At 41.6% G+C, this 15367-nt stretch overlaps 2 protein-coding genes across 3 annotated transcripts in view; both read right to left on the bottom strand.

Moving 5' to 3' along the window:
- Positions 1-3303: 3303 nt before the first annotated feature.
- On the bottom strand, positions 3304-7285 carry si:ch211-1a19.2 (uncharacterized protein LOC100142650 homolog). Its single transcript, XM_063200304.1, has 3 exons — positions 6883-7285; positions 6585-6688; positions 3304-4010 (listed from the first exon to the last, which is right to left on the bottom strand). Exons 1-3 carry the CDS (start codon positions 6927-6929, stop codon positions 3685-3687), a joined length of 477 nt encoding a protein of 158 aa, XP_063056374.1. The 5' UTR covers positions 6930-7285; the 3' UTR covers positions 3304-3684.
- Positions 7286-8514: 1229 nt separating this feature from the next.
- sid1 (secreted immunoglobulin domain 1) overlaps positions 8515-15367 on the bottom strand; it is an 82225-nt gene continuing 75372 nt past the window's right edge. The window contains exons 1-2 of one of the 2 annotated variants that reach the window (XM_063200302.1): positions 9626-9946; positions 8515-8984 (exon numbers count right to left, since the gene is read on the bottom strand). In XM_063200302.1, the coding sequence (XP_063056372.1) occupies positions 8638-8984; positions 9626-9701 (423 nt within the window). In that variant the 5' untranslated portion in view covers positions 9702-9946 and the 3' untranslated portion in view covers positions 8515-8637. Of the gene's footprint in view, positions 8985-9625; positions 9947-15367 lie in introns of those variants that run through there. The other variant, XM_063200301.1, reaches the window with a different exon arrangement.

Genomic DNA, 15367 nt, shown 5'->3' with positions numbered 1-15367 from the left:
GGTTATTGCAGAGCGGTCACATTTTATGGGACGCCTCAGAGGAGAAACGATGTGAATCACCACACATCGCGCTTTGCAAAGTGTGTTGGCAGCCGTGGCCTGAAGAAGGCGCGACCGACCGGCTTGACGTCGTGTTTATGCGCGATTCAAGGAGACACATTGTTCCCGGTTTCTATAATCTGGTTCTCGTCAGCGGCGTTGCCCTCCGTGTGAACTCCTCTGTCTTCCGCGACATCTTCAGAGCTCGGTCTGTGAGCTTGCAGCGCCTCTCGGTGTCTACTTTTAGTATTGCAGTATTGCAAAATAGTAGAAACCGTATATGAAATTGTTTTTTCCATCCATTTCATTATGGGTGAAGAGCAAAAAGTGAATAAACATAAAACAGTAGCAGTAACAGTTCCTATCTATTTATTTGTATGTACAAGAAGTGCTTTTCAGTGCCTACCACACATTTTGCACCTTTGCCTCTGTCAACAGATCTACTTGTTCTCCACAGATCTACTTGTTTATATAGTAATAATAATAATAATAATAATAATAATAATAACAACAACAATAATTAAAGATACACAGTCCTGTGATCAATACACACTGTCTGCAGAAAACCCAAACTTACAGCATAAAATTATTTGGAATACAGTTTGACACTATTTGAGGAGTTTTCAACTCTCTCTCTCTCTGTTTCATATTTCATAATTTATTCCATTGGTTGATGATTGGAATGGTTTTGTTAAGGAAAGTTCAGTCATACACCACTGAACACTGTAAAAGTTCAAATGATGCTATAAAGCCAAAGACAGGAAGAGATTCAAACAAGGCCGTAATTCGGTGAAAGTTATTTGTTTTTATTTATGTCCACTCCAGAGGAAAAGTTATGAGCAGAAACCATAATTTATTTTGATAAGTTGAAAAGATATTGGTGATATGATGCCTGCATAAGGTGGAATCATGTCAAAACTAGTGTTGTAGACTCAGCTCATGAAGATGTAACACTGTGCTGATTGAAGACAGCAGCATAGTTGCTGGCTACACAAAGAAACTGTGTAAAAACTGTGACAACTATGTGAATACACTTACCACAATTATGGTATACCATTTACATACAGTAGGTACTACATTTACTTCTCAGTACATAGTAAGACCAGAAAAGGAGGAGACTACAAAGTAGATATGGGTAACAGTTTGTCCAGCAGTTTTGTAAAGGAAAGTCCTGTAATATACCACTGAACATTGGATGTCAAGTCCAAACGATATTACTAAAAAGCTGTAAAGGCGGGTTGCACGACTAAAAGACATTCACACAAGGCAATAAAGCACAATGGAAGGATCAGGAAACAATCTCGGGCCGGAATCGAACCCAGGTCCTCTGCGTAATTTTACAGCACACTAACCCACCATTGTTAATTTCGTCAACCACGACGATGACGAAAATATTTCGTCAACGCCCCTTTTTCCCTTGACGATGACGAGACGATGACGCACTAAAAATTGCCTCCAGCAAATAAAAATATGACGAAAATAAAAATGTATTTTCGCCAAGGAGACTAAGACGAGACGAAATTTACAAGCCATGGACGAATGGACATTAAAAAATAAAATTATTTATAATTAATTTGTAATTCATAATTGTAATATAGGTCTAAGTGTCTTGAACTTCATAGGTGATTGCGCGCTCACGCTGTTGCCTCGCTTGTCTCTGCTGGCAGCCAGTGCATGGCGCGGCTCAGTCAGTAGTTCTGTAGCCTAGTAGTTCAGTGAGTCCATTTAAGTTGAGTTTAGGTCCTAAAACATTCCCAGAGAAAGAGAAAAAATAGCCGACGTTGAGGGAAGTGTTAATTGTGAAACATGTTCAACAACCCTCTTGTCCATGACGAAGACATGTGTTTCTGGTTTCTGCAGTAATCACAGTCGCGCCAATTCTCCTCTGATACTGTCATGTTAAACCTCCTCGAGCTTCCACTATTCTCCTTTTCACTTTGGCTGTCTTAGCCCGGCGTTCGTTGTCTGTTCTTTTTTGGTAATGTTTGCTATATTTGTTGTTTAACCATATGAGTTGGCAGTTCGCAAGCAAATCATGAAGGTCGGATTTGGGATGTTTAACCATATGAGTTGGCAGTTCGCAAGCAAATCATGAAGGTCGGATTTGGGAATTTATTTAAATCAGTCACCGCGGGAGCCCGCGCCAGCAGGGGGAAAGTTGGCCTGTTTAAAACAGAGGCACGGCTTCTGCAGTTTTGAAAAGAATCAACGGATGGGCGATCGCTAAGGAGTTTTAAACTGTTGAGATTTGAAACGTGTTCTCGTCGAGAGCAACGCTAAAAGACCCAAGGAAGTCGACAGCATTTCCATGCGTCTGCAGCGTCTTCTTAAGTTCCAAAAACTCTTTTCAGGGTCATGCTTGTCGAGCCTCGACACCCCCGACAAACAAAACAGCACTAGTGTTTAAATATTTGTATGTGCATGTCCTTTCTATCGTCCAGTCTGCATACCCCTGCCTAACTATTTTTCCTGGGACTTTTGCAGGGCATACGAAGTGCGCTCGCGCAATCTATTTAAGCCTATTCCACGTATGCCGCACGAGTCATTATCGTTCTCTGCTCGCATTGCCAATTGAAACAAAAACCGCTAACTTGCATTGTATAACATCAGCAATATTTTATCTGACTCATGGTCATCGGGAAGCCACTATCAGGGAGACTTCTTGAACTTCATGGATACATGGGATGTCTGGTCTTCCCACTGCCGGCAATCTGCAGGCTTTAAGTAAAGCGGTCAGGTGTATGTAGCTTCCTCCGTGATCAAACTCAAAATCAAATTATGTGCAGCAGCTTCTAATGCGAGAGAGAGAGAGAGAGAGAGAGAGAGAGAGAGAGAGAGAGAGAGAGAGAAGCCTGCACCTGGAAGTGTGTGTGATGCTCTTTTGCTCTAGTTCTATGATGTTGAAATGACTGATTTGGGTTTTGGTGGAAAATGACCAAGTAACAAGGTGAATATTTGCTGCAATAGGCTATATAAGTAATACTTTGTGAAATAACAATAGCCACTGTAGGTTATTTATTGTACACCACAATATTGACTAAAATGACTAACATTTTCAATTTTGACTAAAATGACTAAAATTTAAAATTTTGACTAAAATGACTAAAATTTGACTATGACTAAAATTGATTTTTGTCATTTTGACTAAGACTAAGACTAAATTGGGAAGGCAATGACTAAAATATGACTAAGACTAAAATTGATTTTCGTCATTGTGACTAAGACTAAGACTAAATCAAAAAAAGCTGACGAAATTAACACTGTAACCCACTAAGCCATGTCACCCCCTATGTTTACATTTGCAGTGTAGCAGGAAACTAAACATGGGGAGGAGAGGCGTTGTTCTGTCAGGAAGATTTTAAGCAGTATCAATGTGGTTAGTTACATAAAACGGTGATTGAAATCATGCTGAAAGAGTGGGGATATCAAAAGGGGGAGAAAATCGCCATCATCTCCTACAAATAGTGAAGCACTTCTACCTTTACTTCATACAACTCTGGTCATTTCAATTTCCTTGAATGACCTGTGCACTTGAAGAAACTGAAAATAAAAAGCTGACTTGACTTGACTGAATTGACTAGAAGTGGTTAGAGAAACCACTCAAAATGGCAAGGACAGAGAAGAGAATAAGTGAGACATAGGACATCAAGTCCAGCAGCTATCAGGGCGGGCATGTGCCTGAAACACTCTGCCATCCAGGGTGACGGTGCAGCGGTAGGTGTGCTGAGGGCTCCAGTCCCTCCTGTCCTCCAGGAAGAGGAGGCCGTTGACGGTGTAGCTCCCGTCCTTCAGGTGGACGGCCTGCACGGCGGTGTGTCTCCTGTGGACCGGCACATGGTTGATGCTCCAGGTGATGTCTATGACGCCGGTGTACAGGCCAGTCACCACACACAAGATGGCGGAGGGTCCAGAGTCATATGAGGCGGTTGGGGGAACCAGCATGGTGATCTTTGGAGCCAGGGGTTTGGCACCTGCAGGGTCAGGGACAAAATTGAACACCATGTATTAGCCTACAAAGTGTACTGAAACTCTGAAACGTAACCTCTTGCTGCAGATGGGCCTGTAGACGGGCCTATTCACTCTGCTGAAAACTCTCAACCACACCATCACAATATTGCTTTGCCATTGTTAGGAGTCTTAACTGATTACTACTTGGTCATAACCATTTTGGTAACAATAAGGTTATAAGATGGGGTTTAAGATGGGCCACTGCACACTGCTCGACTTTGTAGACTTTTTTACATCACATTACATTACACCCAGCTGATGCTTTCATCCAAAGCTGCTAACAGTTATTTAAATATATGGTATTGGTTACAGTCCCTGGAGCGAAGTGAGGTTAGGTACCTTGCTAAAGGGCACATCAGCCATGGCTGGAGGTGTAGGGAGAGTTAAGCGTGGGATTTGAACCTGCAACCCTCTGATCTTAAGACCACCTCCCATTTTCAACTTCAGTCGAATCTTCATCACATTTTAAAAGATATTTTCTCAAGATTGGGAAGTAAATGCTCTCATCATCATGATATCCTCTAATGGCTGCCTATTAAAGATATCCAATGCAACTTTGACATAAACACGCCGATGTAAACAACTTTATGGCGGCCTCTTGTGGTTCTGCCAAAAATGTGCATTGAACTAAATTAGACAGACATTGGCTTTGAGATTATGTGCGAATTAAATTTCTTCGTCTTCTGTAATTAGCCAGATTCCCTTCCTTGCATTCAGCTCTCTCCACTTCTAAAGGGCTTTATCAGCGATTCTCCCCCTTGCTTATGAGTTCGCTGCTTCGTCTATTCACTTCACACAACTGCAATCACGTTTGCACTTCCTCCAGATGGATACTATTATTTGATCCACTTGTTCCCGGCAGATATCCCCGTCTTTATTTCACATTTCCAGTAACTATATAGTACCTGTACATTAGGAGAACGAGGAGACAAAAGGCTATTGCTTATTTCGTTGTAATAATAAAGATTTGATTTCCAAGTCGAGGTGACAAGACGCGTTTTTATCTTGTGTGGTGTTGAAAGTGAAAGTGGACACCCATAAGCCGGCTAGAGATCACGTTTTGTTTCCTCTTGATCGGCAACAACATGTATAGCCTCGCTCGACTGATTGTGTCCTTTGACATCAAGTAAAATGTGCGCCATCAGATTTCAACTCGTATACATTTGTGTAGTTTTGGACTTTGAGAATGCTAATGCATATATCCCAGTGCAGTGAATGAGTGATAAAATCCACATATTTGCTCTTTTGGCGTTCGGCTCTCTCCGTTTTGAAGCCCTTTTCCAATGTTCACATAAGCGAATTATTTGCCTGTCCAAACCTTTCATCTCAATTAGCTCGTGATTTATTTGCAGTCCCATTCGTTGTTTTCGCATGCCAGCGTGATATTTTACAATCAGCTAGCCAGTAGCCAGCTTTCAGTGAGCTGCTGCTGCTTAGTTAGCAAACGAAGGGGATGAATGGGTCTCTCATTCGTTCCACTCATACACCATAGAAATCTAGACGCCCCTAGCGGCCACAAATTCCACAACAACAAAGGGCGCGGCGCCTCCAGGCAAAACTGCAAGTGCTGTTTCGGAGCAGAACCACCAGATGGTGATGGAAATACTCCCATTTTCGCCATAACGGGTCAGTCAAGCAAAACCCTGAGTTCCAAGCCATTTCATGACTATGAAAAAGTTGCATAGTGTTTCTTTAAAGACTGAATTGGATGCTAATATAAAGTGTAATAAATGAAATCAGTTAAGTCATTGTCTTTCAATGGTGGAATACCAGTTGCAAAGAAGAGTGGTGAGACTCCTGTTTTCTTAACGCTTACGGCAGCCTCATTGTGCAGATGCAGGCTTTCATAGCAATGTTGTTGTGATGCAGTAGACCACTGTTTCCCAACCTTTCTTGTCATGCGTACCCTCTAAGCCTTTTTGTCATACCATGAGTACCGCCTCAGTCATGCTCTATATCCCAATGTGACTATGCTCCATACATTTTTTCATTTTTCCAAGTACCCCCTGTAGTGTGCTCGCGTACCCCTGGTGGTACACGTACCCCTGGTTGGGAAACACTGATGTAGACTACACCATAACAACCTTGCTATGAAAGCAGATGAGGGTGCCATGTAGATGAGGATGATTGCGAGGGAAATGACCTGGGTGTCGTCTCCATATTCACAGCAAGAAAAAGCAAAACATACATGCATGCTCACATCCCATACACCTTTACATCACATTTGTCCACATTTTTGCATTTTAAGGCCCCCGATGGCAGGGTGGCCATGTAAACAAAAGACACTTTTTATTAAATATTTTGTCCTTTACCCTCGCAATCTCCTCGTGGCATCACAAATTTGAAGACGAGACAACACTTTTGAGTCTTTGATCGTCACCATACAAACCTCAAGACTTGGTCATTTCAATTTTGGTGGCAGTAAGGTTACGAGTATAACATAGGCACTCTGTGTAAAGGGGATTATTATGTCCTCTGTTGTGCTTTGTGAGTCCCTTTGGTCTGCTAAATGCACCTAATGTAATCTTAAATCTTACCTTTGACTATTAGGTGAACTCCTCTGCTGAAATACATATCCAGGCCCTGTGCTTGCTTGCCATGCCTCCTGATGTGCCTTTGAAGCTTTTCTGCATTTGCCAGCCTGCCAATGACAATGTTAACATTTTTAAAACCTGTAACACTCTCTCTGATAGCATGAATGTCCAATTAAACAGCAGACCTTTTGTCCATAATTGAATACCAGTACAGGTTAGCATGATCAATTATCATCATTCGCCAACTTTATTTCTGATGCCAAATACTGTAGCTGTAGAGGTGTTTGAGAGTAGTAGTTACCTCCAAAGAAGCAGACACAGCACCAGTCCCCCTCTAAGCATCATCATGATTCAGACTGGATACAACACCTGGCAATTTGGGATAAAGACTCACTGCCAAACACACACACATGTACACATTCTCCCTGGTTCCCGTTTACACACATAGACACAGACACACATACACACACACTCAGAAGATAAGACACCAAGACTGCATAATTCACAACACACAAAAACATACACACATGCCAGTGCATACACCAACAGACAGCCCTCTGAGGAATTTGTAGACGGGGGCAGTCGGGCGTGAGGAGGAAGTGTTGGACATGTCGTTCTTCCCATCACCCTGCTGTGGGATTTAAACACCACCTGCCATACTACCGTTTTATTTTATCATAATTTTTCTTCAAATAACTTATAGCTATGGAATTGTTCTCATTCTTTTTTAATGGCTTAGCAGCACTGTGCTCTATGTACTTGTAGTCTGAACCATCAGTCCCCCTCCACTCTCCTTACCATGTCTTATTAAACTAGGCTACAGTATGCTGTATGTCAACGGCCATGTCTGTGGTCAAAAATGACATGACTGTAGCAACATGTGTCAGTGTGATTGGGTGAAAATTAAAGAGATTTATCAAGTACAATAACACAGACCGCACAACATTGCATGATTTCCCCCCCCATTGATTACTATAAATCTACTATACTATAATGTGTTATATTAAGATGCAAGTAACACATATAATAATGAAATACAATATGTCCATGTCAAGAGTGTAAGCACAGGAAGTAATCCATAATTCAAGATGAAACAGTACTTTCTGTTCCCCCTGATTAATACAAAACGCCTTGTTTGGCATTCTAAAATCATTCAGCAACTTCTTAGAGCACTTGCTGCTGGCCCATAAATGTTTGTAAATGCAACATTTATCAGCAACATTACTCTACTCCATATCCACAACCCTTTAGGCCCTGAGACAGGGCCCTGGAGGGCGGTTGGGATGGTGAGGTGTTACTGTGGAAACTCATTAGAGTGGAACATACCAAGTGGTGTGTCCCAAAGCCCTCTGTGGCCTGCCTATGTGGTGAAAACAAGCCCTGTGTGTCAGTTAGGCCGTTACAGTTATGGGAGATAGAAAAACAGGAAAGAGCTGTTAGCATAGAGCTGCCTGTGGCAGATGCTCTTACATCATATTGTTCATCAAGCATCTGTTTCTATGGTCACCCGGGAAACATACAGGTCACACAGTGCCCTGGTGTTGCACTACAGCTGAACAAAGCTGAAGCGCACATGAAAACTACAATCATAACAATCTCAAAGTGAATTACATGCTTTAACCCAGTAAGACACTGCCCCTGTTATATACATCATCTGTTACTAGAATGGCAATGACCAAGTCAGAATGTATTACCGGTACTAAAGGCCCTGTGCACTGTCATTGTAGAGTAGTATTATGGTAGTTACATTTTTTTCAATGACTATTACAGCGTTCCACTAGTGGGATGGGGTGCTTTAGGGTCTACGTTTTACTTAAGCAAAATGTTTTTAATGTAAAGGGACAATAGAACAAGGTCATGCAGTCAAAATGCAAAGACATAGAAATAAAAAAGCACATTATATACACAGTCATTTTCGAAAATAAGTGTTTTAATGTTATTGGACAATGCAATTGTGTGAGTAATGATGAGCACAAATCAACCTTATGCAAAATCAAAACATGGTACATAAAAAAGACATGATACATAAAAAAGTCTTTGATATGAATGACACCTATCACTGGTGACCCAGCTCTGTTTCATTTCTATCAGAGACGCCACAGTAGTAGGTGGCCGCGTCGGCCTCCTCCGCGGTGCTGATGAGCAGCTGATGGGCCCCAGAGTCGGAGTGGTTGGTTCTGGGCTGGGCCGAGAAGCGCTCTCTGTGGAACCCCACTCCGTAGCGGACCAGCGAGGAGCCACTCAGGCCGTAACTCAGAACCAGGATAGGACCCTGGCCCGAGATCTGCTTGTACCAGCTGATCACGCCCTCCGTCATGGTGGTCTCTAGGGGGCATTGCAAGACGGCACTCTGCCCTCTGGTCACCGTCACGTCTACACCCGAGTCTGCTGCCAGTAATACAACTGCACATGGTAACAGGGGGAACACAGCATGGAGACAGACATTGAATTCACTGTATTTGGTATGATAAATAACCTTAACTGAGATGAATAATACTGGAGTAATTCAGGGGGAAAATACAAATTACGAAAACATCCCCATATTATACAAAATTGTAGAGTATGTATGGGCATATGTATGGGCATTATTAGTGTGAATATATTAATGGATATTGGCATAATTGTTTACACAGCATAGATCACATTGTGTGGCAAAATTCATTGAATTAAAACAGGTTTACCTCTATAGTGTGATACACTATAAGCCTATAGGTTTTACAATAGGCCCTACATTACAATACAATACAATATGTGCACAATATCACAACTATGAAGTTGACTGAAAGTTCTTTCAAAATACATAGACACATACATTCCCATATTCACATCTAAGCTCTAGAGGCTACCGTGTGGTGCCAACTGTCTGGGGTTTATGTGAGAAAGAGTGCGAGCACACACACACAATAACAATAGTCCAAAAAACACATTAGATAATTCCTTACAAATGTAACAATACTGTATGTTGCTAGCTGATAATGAACAACTTCAGAACCTTCATTTAGACAGCAAAAGCTGATGAAAATACAGTAAAAGCAATATCTTACACTGAAATGAAACCCAGATGAGAATGGTGTGTTGTTTTACCCATCTCTCTGCCTGGTTCCCTTGACCAGGCTTCATGGTCAATATGCTGTGTCTGCTCTGTGCACCTGCAGTGATGCTTAATTCTCACTCTCTGACTATGCAGCGATGCCTACAATAACTCTCTCTCTCAGACTCATGTCACAGTAAAAACATGTTCAGAAAGGGGTCTCCCTGATGAAATGGGAGGGGGACTGATGCACGCAGCACATCAACAGGAAAGATCGTTCTATCTTTATTTCTTTCTCTCTTTTTTCTTACGTACTTCCTTTCTTCCTGTGTGCAACATTTTGCCATACTTTTTGCTCTGTTCACACACGTGAAGATGGTTTGTTCTTGTCACTCATGTGTTATCACACTATTGATTTGTTCATATGGCACACAATATGAAGCCCCAAACTGTGTGTACGTTGTTTGACATGACCACACACCAAGGCTGCATCACATGCTTTATATTATCGAGTTAAGAAACAGCAGAATGAAATGCACTCGCTGTCAATGACAAATGACTGATGTCTTTAATTGCTGTTCCAGAAATTACAAACATTCACAATTCATGAACTCACAGCTTACATAATCAGAATATTATGCGCTGCTATTGGAACTCTAAGTTGAAAGTGTGTTGTGCACAGTACATGATAAAAATGAAAAAGTCTGCCTCAATCAATTTTTTTGCTCCGACTTTTGAGCTCCCACATGGTGTCTGAGGAAGGATTTTCACCTGAAATATTACGCAAAATATAAAAATAAAAAATCCTGGTTGGGGCAGACTTTTTCATTTATATCTTGTCATTTGATTGTCCTGCTACCAGGTCAGACGTTTTTTAACGTGTGGGCTTTAAACTAGTGTTGCACCGATACCGATCCCAGTATCAGTGGATCGGTGGATCGGCACTAAAATGGTGGTGTCAGTATTGGCGAGTACCAACAAATAGGGCACCGATACCATTTACAGGTGCTTGTATGACACTTAAACAGCCTTGAAATTAGTAATTTCATAGAGGTATTTAAAAAGTACAAAAAGGTTTACTGGATTCAATTTGTATTAGTATTTTTCCTGTTTCACAAAGTTAGGCAGAAGCCTGACAAAGCCATGCAATGATTTTACATCCAAGTAGTATGCACTACAGTCCTTCATACATTTCAAATAGGGTGGTATCGGTATCGGTATGGTATCGGTATCGGCTGATACTGCACAGCCAGGTATCGGGTATCGGTATCGGGGCCAAAAAATGGTATCGGTGCAACACTACTTTAAACTACACCTTCAATAGTGCCCATGCATCCCATCTTCTGGTTAAATAAATATACAGGCCAAATCCACTGTTAAGTCCCCGATTCATAGCTGGTCACAGGTGACCCTCTTCACCCCAGAACTCACCCAAACTGTGGAGGAAACACACATGGGCGCGCACACAAATGCACACACCACACACATACCACAAAAGACACCCACAATATTTATGTGTGAATTAGGCACGTTAGCTTGTTGATTTTGTATGCAACAGGTACAGACAGTACCACACACCCTCCTAATAAATGGCACTGCTCCTAATCAAGGAATGAACGTCCTCGTCTACGCATACTCCAATCACATATGGAATTTACTTATGGGGCAAACATAACTTCATTAGACCAAGCATGCTGTAAGAAACGCTCTCACACACTGTGCTATTTCTGGCAGGTTTTGCAAACACACACAATGTTGCAAACAGAAGGGATTTATTTAAGACAGCAAGGGAAGTTGAGTTTCCCAAATGAACTGCCAAAAAAAGAAGAAAAATATGTGCAGTAGTGTTAAATAAACAGCAAATGTATAGGCTAACACAGTGTCTCAACTGGTTTAAGAATTGTTAACAAGTAGTGTAATATATAACAACAGAACTTTGTGTTGTAGTTGTAAGGAATCACATTTTGTTAAATTTATTTTGCACAGCTGGAAATGCAGTGAGATACTGTATTAGGCTATATCTAGGACGAAACTCAAAGCATGGCCCCTGACTCTGTGTGCCACGTCTCAACGAACTTACCACGATATAATTGCAGTGTGCATCCATACACGTGGAACACTACTTTTGATAGCGGACTTGATTTTAATAAGTCATCAAGACACTTACAGTATAAGAACGTTTGAACGTTGGCACTCACTAGGAGGTTTTTTTTTAACAATATCCAAATTTCTACCCCAGTGCTTTGACCATTGTGCCACGTCTCAACTAACTGCATGCTCATTTCACTATGCACCCATAACTTGCTACGTTTCTGTAGATAGCAGACTTTTTATAAGCACAATGAAACGAGCGTTGCAGCTTCATAGGAGTACTCTACTCTCACTATGCAAATACCAACCACAATGTTGGTATCTTTAAGCACATCTTTAAGCCTGCTAGAGGTGAAATGTCCTGAGTGAATCCCAGATGAAGTAGCACAGTGCACTAGATGTGGGCCTAACACACAGGCTTCAAGCTGGTGTGAGTTTATATAATGCAGTGTCTAAGCAACCCCTTGGTTGTAAGCAACCCCAGAATTTGTACAAGGCCTATGCAGTCATCACTGAGTGCTAGAGGTGCTGTACATTCCACAAGCCCCTCGAAAGCCTTGGATTTGTACATAACACTACTGCTGTATTACCCATTTGAGGCCTCAAAAATGCAATCAGTGTACTTATTCAAGAGATTTAGCAAAGAGCATTTGATACAGATCTGTCCATCTGTACAAAAGCTATAATGCAAACAAAGTCAGCAATCTTCAAAGTGTAAGGCTTTAACACTTTATCAGTTCATGTACTTGTTATAGAGTGGTAGAACAGAAGAGGGGGTGCAAATTCTTGCACCTGTTCAAAAATTATCACGTTAACAGAAAATAATCTATTGTGGTGGTGGCAGACACAGTTGCACAACATATGCACCACTTCATTTCATAATATGCCAATAATGTTGTCAATGGCATTTTGTGAGTGTTAATAATATGCAATGCCAAAATATTTTTTGTAGAAAAATATCTAATTTCTCATAACCACCATCTTAATCGGCCATTTTGAAAATGTGCTCCCCCCCCCCACACAATGCCTCAATTTCTAATATTAATGAGCACATCAAGAAGTAAATGTGCACCAGTTTCCATGGTTTTACTAAAAGTGCCTGAAGGATTTATTAATATGTGTTAGCCATATTTGATTTGGCAGCCATCTTGAAAATTAAACTTTTTTTGCAATGCATCCATTTCTTTTATCAATCAAAATATTAAAAAGCAACTGTGCACAAATTTCAATGTTTTTATTACAAACTGTCAGGTAGCTTCATTAATATGGGTTGGCCATAATGGATGTGGCGGCCATCTTGAAAATACAGCATTTTTCGCATTGCCTCCAATGCTAATATTAATCAGCATATCAAGAAGGATATGTGTACCGATTTTCATGCTTTTACTACAAAGTCTCTGGTAGATTCATTAATATGGGTCAGCCATATTGGATTTGGCGGCCATCTTGAAACCGATGCATTTTTCGCGACGCCTCCAACGCTAATATGAATCAGCATATCAAGAAGGATATGTGTAAGGATTTTCATGCTTTTACTCAAAAGTGCACGATAAGGCCCTTTTGGGTTGGTGACAGAAAATAGCCGATTTTATTATATGTATTGCACTTAAGCATATACACTGGTCTCTGGAGTAATGTTTACAGTGTGATAGTAATTGTGATAGTAATAACAAGAAATGTTCCCTGCTTCAGAAGGGCTCATACTCCTTCCACTCTATCTCTATAGTGAGGGGTGGCTATTGTCTTACTGCAGATGGCCCATTAACGACCCTATTCACTACATGCTGGCAATGCTCAGCTATCATAACACCATTACTACGACAATGCAAAGTGTGAAGTAACACATTAGGACAAGGGCTGCGTACCGAATTTCGGTCCAGTGTTCTGTCGAGATATGTTGCCTCGTCGAGATGAGCGACCAGTAGCCTTACATGATAGTGGTGTTCTATCCATTTACGCTGCCTCATCCAAATAAGCAACCTTGATTTTCCGTGGAGGACGTTTCAATCGGCCATGGTCCACGTAGGACTGTTTTAATAACCAATTACTTTATTTATTTCACGGACATGGGTGTGCAATCATTCGTGCAGAGTTTAATAAGAACGGCTGCTGACCACAAAAAAAAACGTGACCCTCTCATTTGAGCAAGTTAAGAGACGTGCCATATGAAAGAGACTGAGCTGAGTTTGCACAAATACAGGACTGGAGAAAGTGTTTGGGATCAGGGCCTGGCTACGGGTTGTTTAATGCAGCCATTTGCTGTTGGTTTGGTTTCAATGCGACGTGGGCCTGTCTCGCAAGGCAACATTGCCATAATGAAATTATGTGCTATGGGGATAAACAAGCGCGGTTTAGAGATTCCCAGATAGTATAGCGTATTGTGGCTTTGTTTTGGCAGATGTCTGTCAATTTATGGGCAACACCTCTTTTAATGACCGGAATCATATTTTCAAAAAACCTCCACCAGTGCATTTCTTATTATTGTACCAAACCAGCCTTACCGCAGAGATACACCAGCGGCGATGCGATTCAAGCGACAGAGTGTAGCAGCAAGCGATACGAGCGATTGAGGAGACAAGAGTATGTCCGTACAGGCAGAAGGCAAAGTATTCAAGCATTCCCATTGGCTGTGGTCACTGACCTCTATACAGTCATTGGCTGTCTTGGCTTGTCGCCGAACCGCGTCATAGAAAGTTGAAAAGATTTCAACTTCAAATTGTCGCGCTCGTCGCGCAAATCACTCTAGTCTCCAGAATCGCTTTTGTCTCTTGACTCAATACAAAGTCAATTACTTCCGTCGCTCGACTCGCTCAGATCGCCGCTGGTGTATTTCTGCGGTTAGGCTACTTAACCCATAAGAGAGTATGCAATTTCCAAACCAGTAGTCTACTGCCGATTTCAATATGATGAGTTTTGATCAGCAGAGTGCTGCTGTGCGATGCGTAGGAAGGAGGCTGACGACTTCTCTCATTTCAGGATATTTATTCGACTGAACAGAAATATGGCCATCTACCAGTTGGGTTGAGCCCGGACAAACTGAATGGAATACGACAATCATAGCGCCGCTTGCTCAGATGCATGATCCTTCCTGCCATCTCGAATTTGTAATAAACTGCGGTCGCACAATTTGATGGGCAATCACCCGCAAAAAACGCAGTGAGGGCGTGCGCATGCGTGCGCATGCTCAGTAGCGAAAAGGATCACATCTCGACGGGTCGCTCATATAGACAGAACACCGGTCCTGGCACCGACCGAAAAGCCACATAATATCTAATATCAAAACAAAACAAAAAAATTTGGTGCCATATTTCGATACCTGTTGTTAGCAAATAGTAATGTCCTTTCAACAGTCCCTGTGTCATTAGTAAATCTGTGAACCAATAGTCATGTAGTCAGGTGAAGTCGTCATTTGTGATTGGCTTCCAAGGGCCTGGGCAGGCGGGACAAGCATGAGACATTCTTCATTCATTCAAAAAGTACTAGCGTTTGTTTATGTAACCAAGTGGTAAGGACAGGAGAGTTTTTAAACTCTAAATTTCACAGTTTTTCTTACAAAATAGACTACGCCACCCTGGGATAAGAATGGGAACTACAGCCCAGGGACTGTATGAAAACCTTAGATTTGACCCCCACACAAGTTCTGTTGCATTAACGAGGAAACGTG

Source organism: Engraulis encrasicolus, chromosome 6 (assembly GCF_034702125.1).
Source record: "Engraulis encrasicolus isolate BLACKSEA-1 chromosome 6, IST_EnEncr_1.0, whole genome shotgun sequence".
Lineage (NCBI taxonomy): Eukaryota > Metazoa > Chordata > Actinopteri > Clupeiformes > Engraulidae > Engraulis > Engraulis encrasicolus.
This window is presented reverse-complemented; position numbering and strand designations above follow the sequence as displayed.

What these genes read in the sequence shown, in the direction of transcription:
- si:ch211-1a19.2 (XM_063200304.1), bottom strand. Translation starts at nt 6,929, where the DNA reads ATGATGATGCTTAGAGGGGGACTGGTGCTGTGTCTGCTTCTTTGGAG. An exon ending in CTGTGTCTGCTTCTTTGGAG is followed by an intron (nt 6,689 to 6,882) that starts GTAACTACTACT and finishes TGTCATTGGCAG; the next exon opens with GCTGGCAAATGCAGAAAAGC. An exon ending in AGTTCACCTAATAGTCAAAG is followed by an intron (nt 4,011 to 6,584) that starts GTAAGATTTAAG and finishes CTGACCCTGCAG; the next exon opens with GTGCCAAACCCCTGGCTCCA.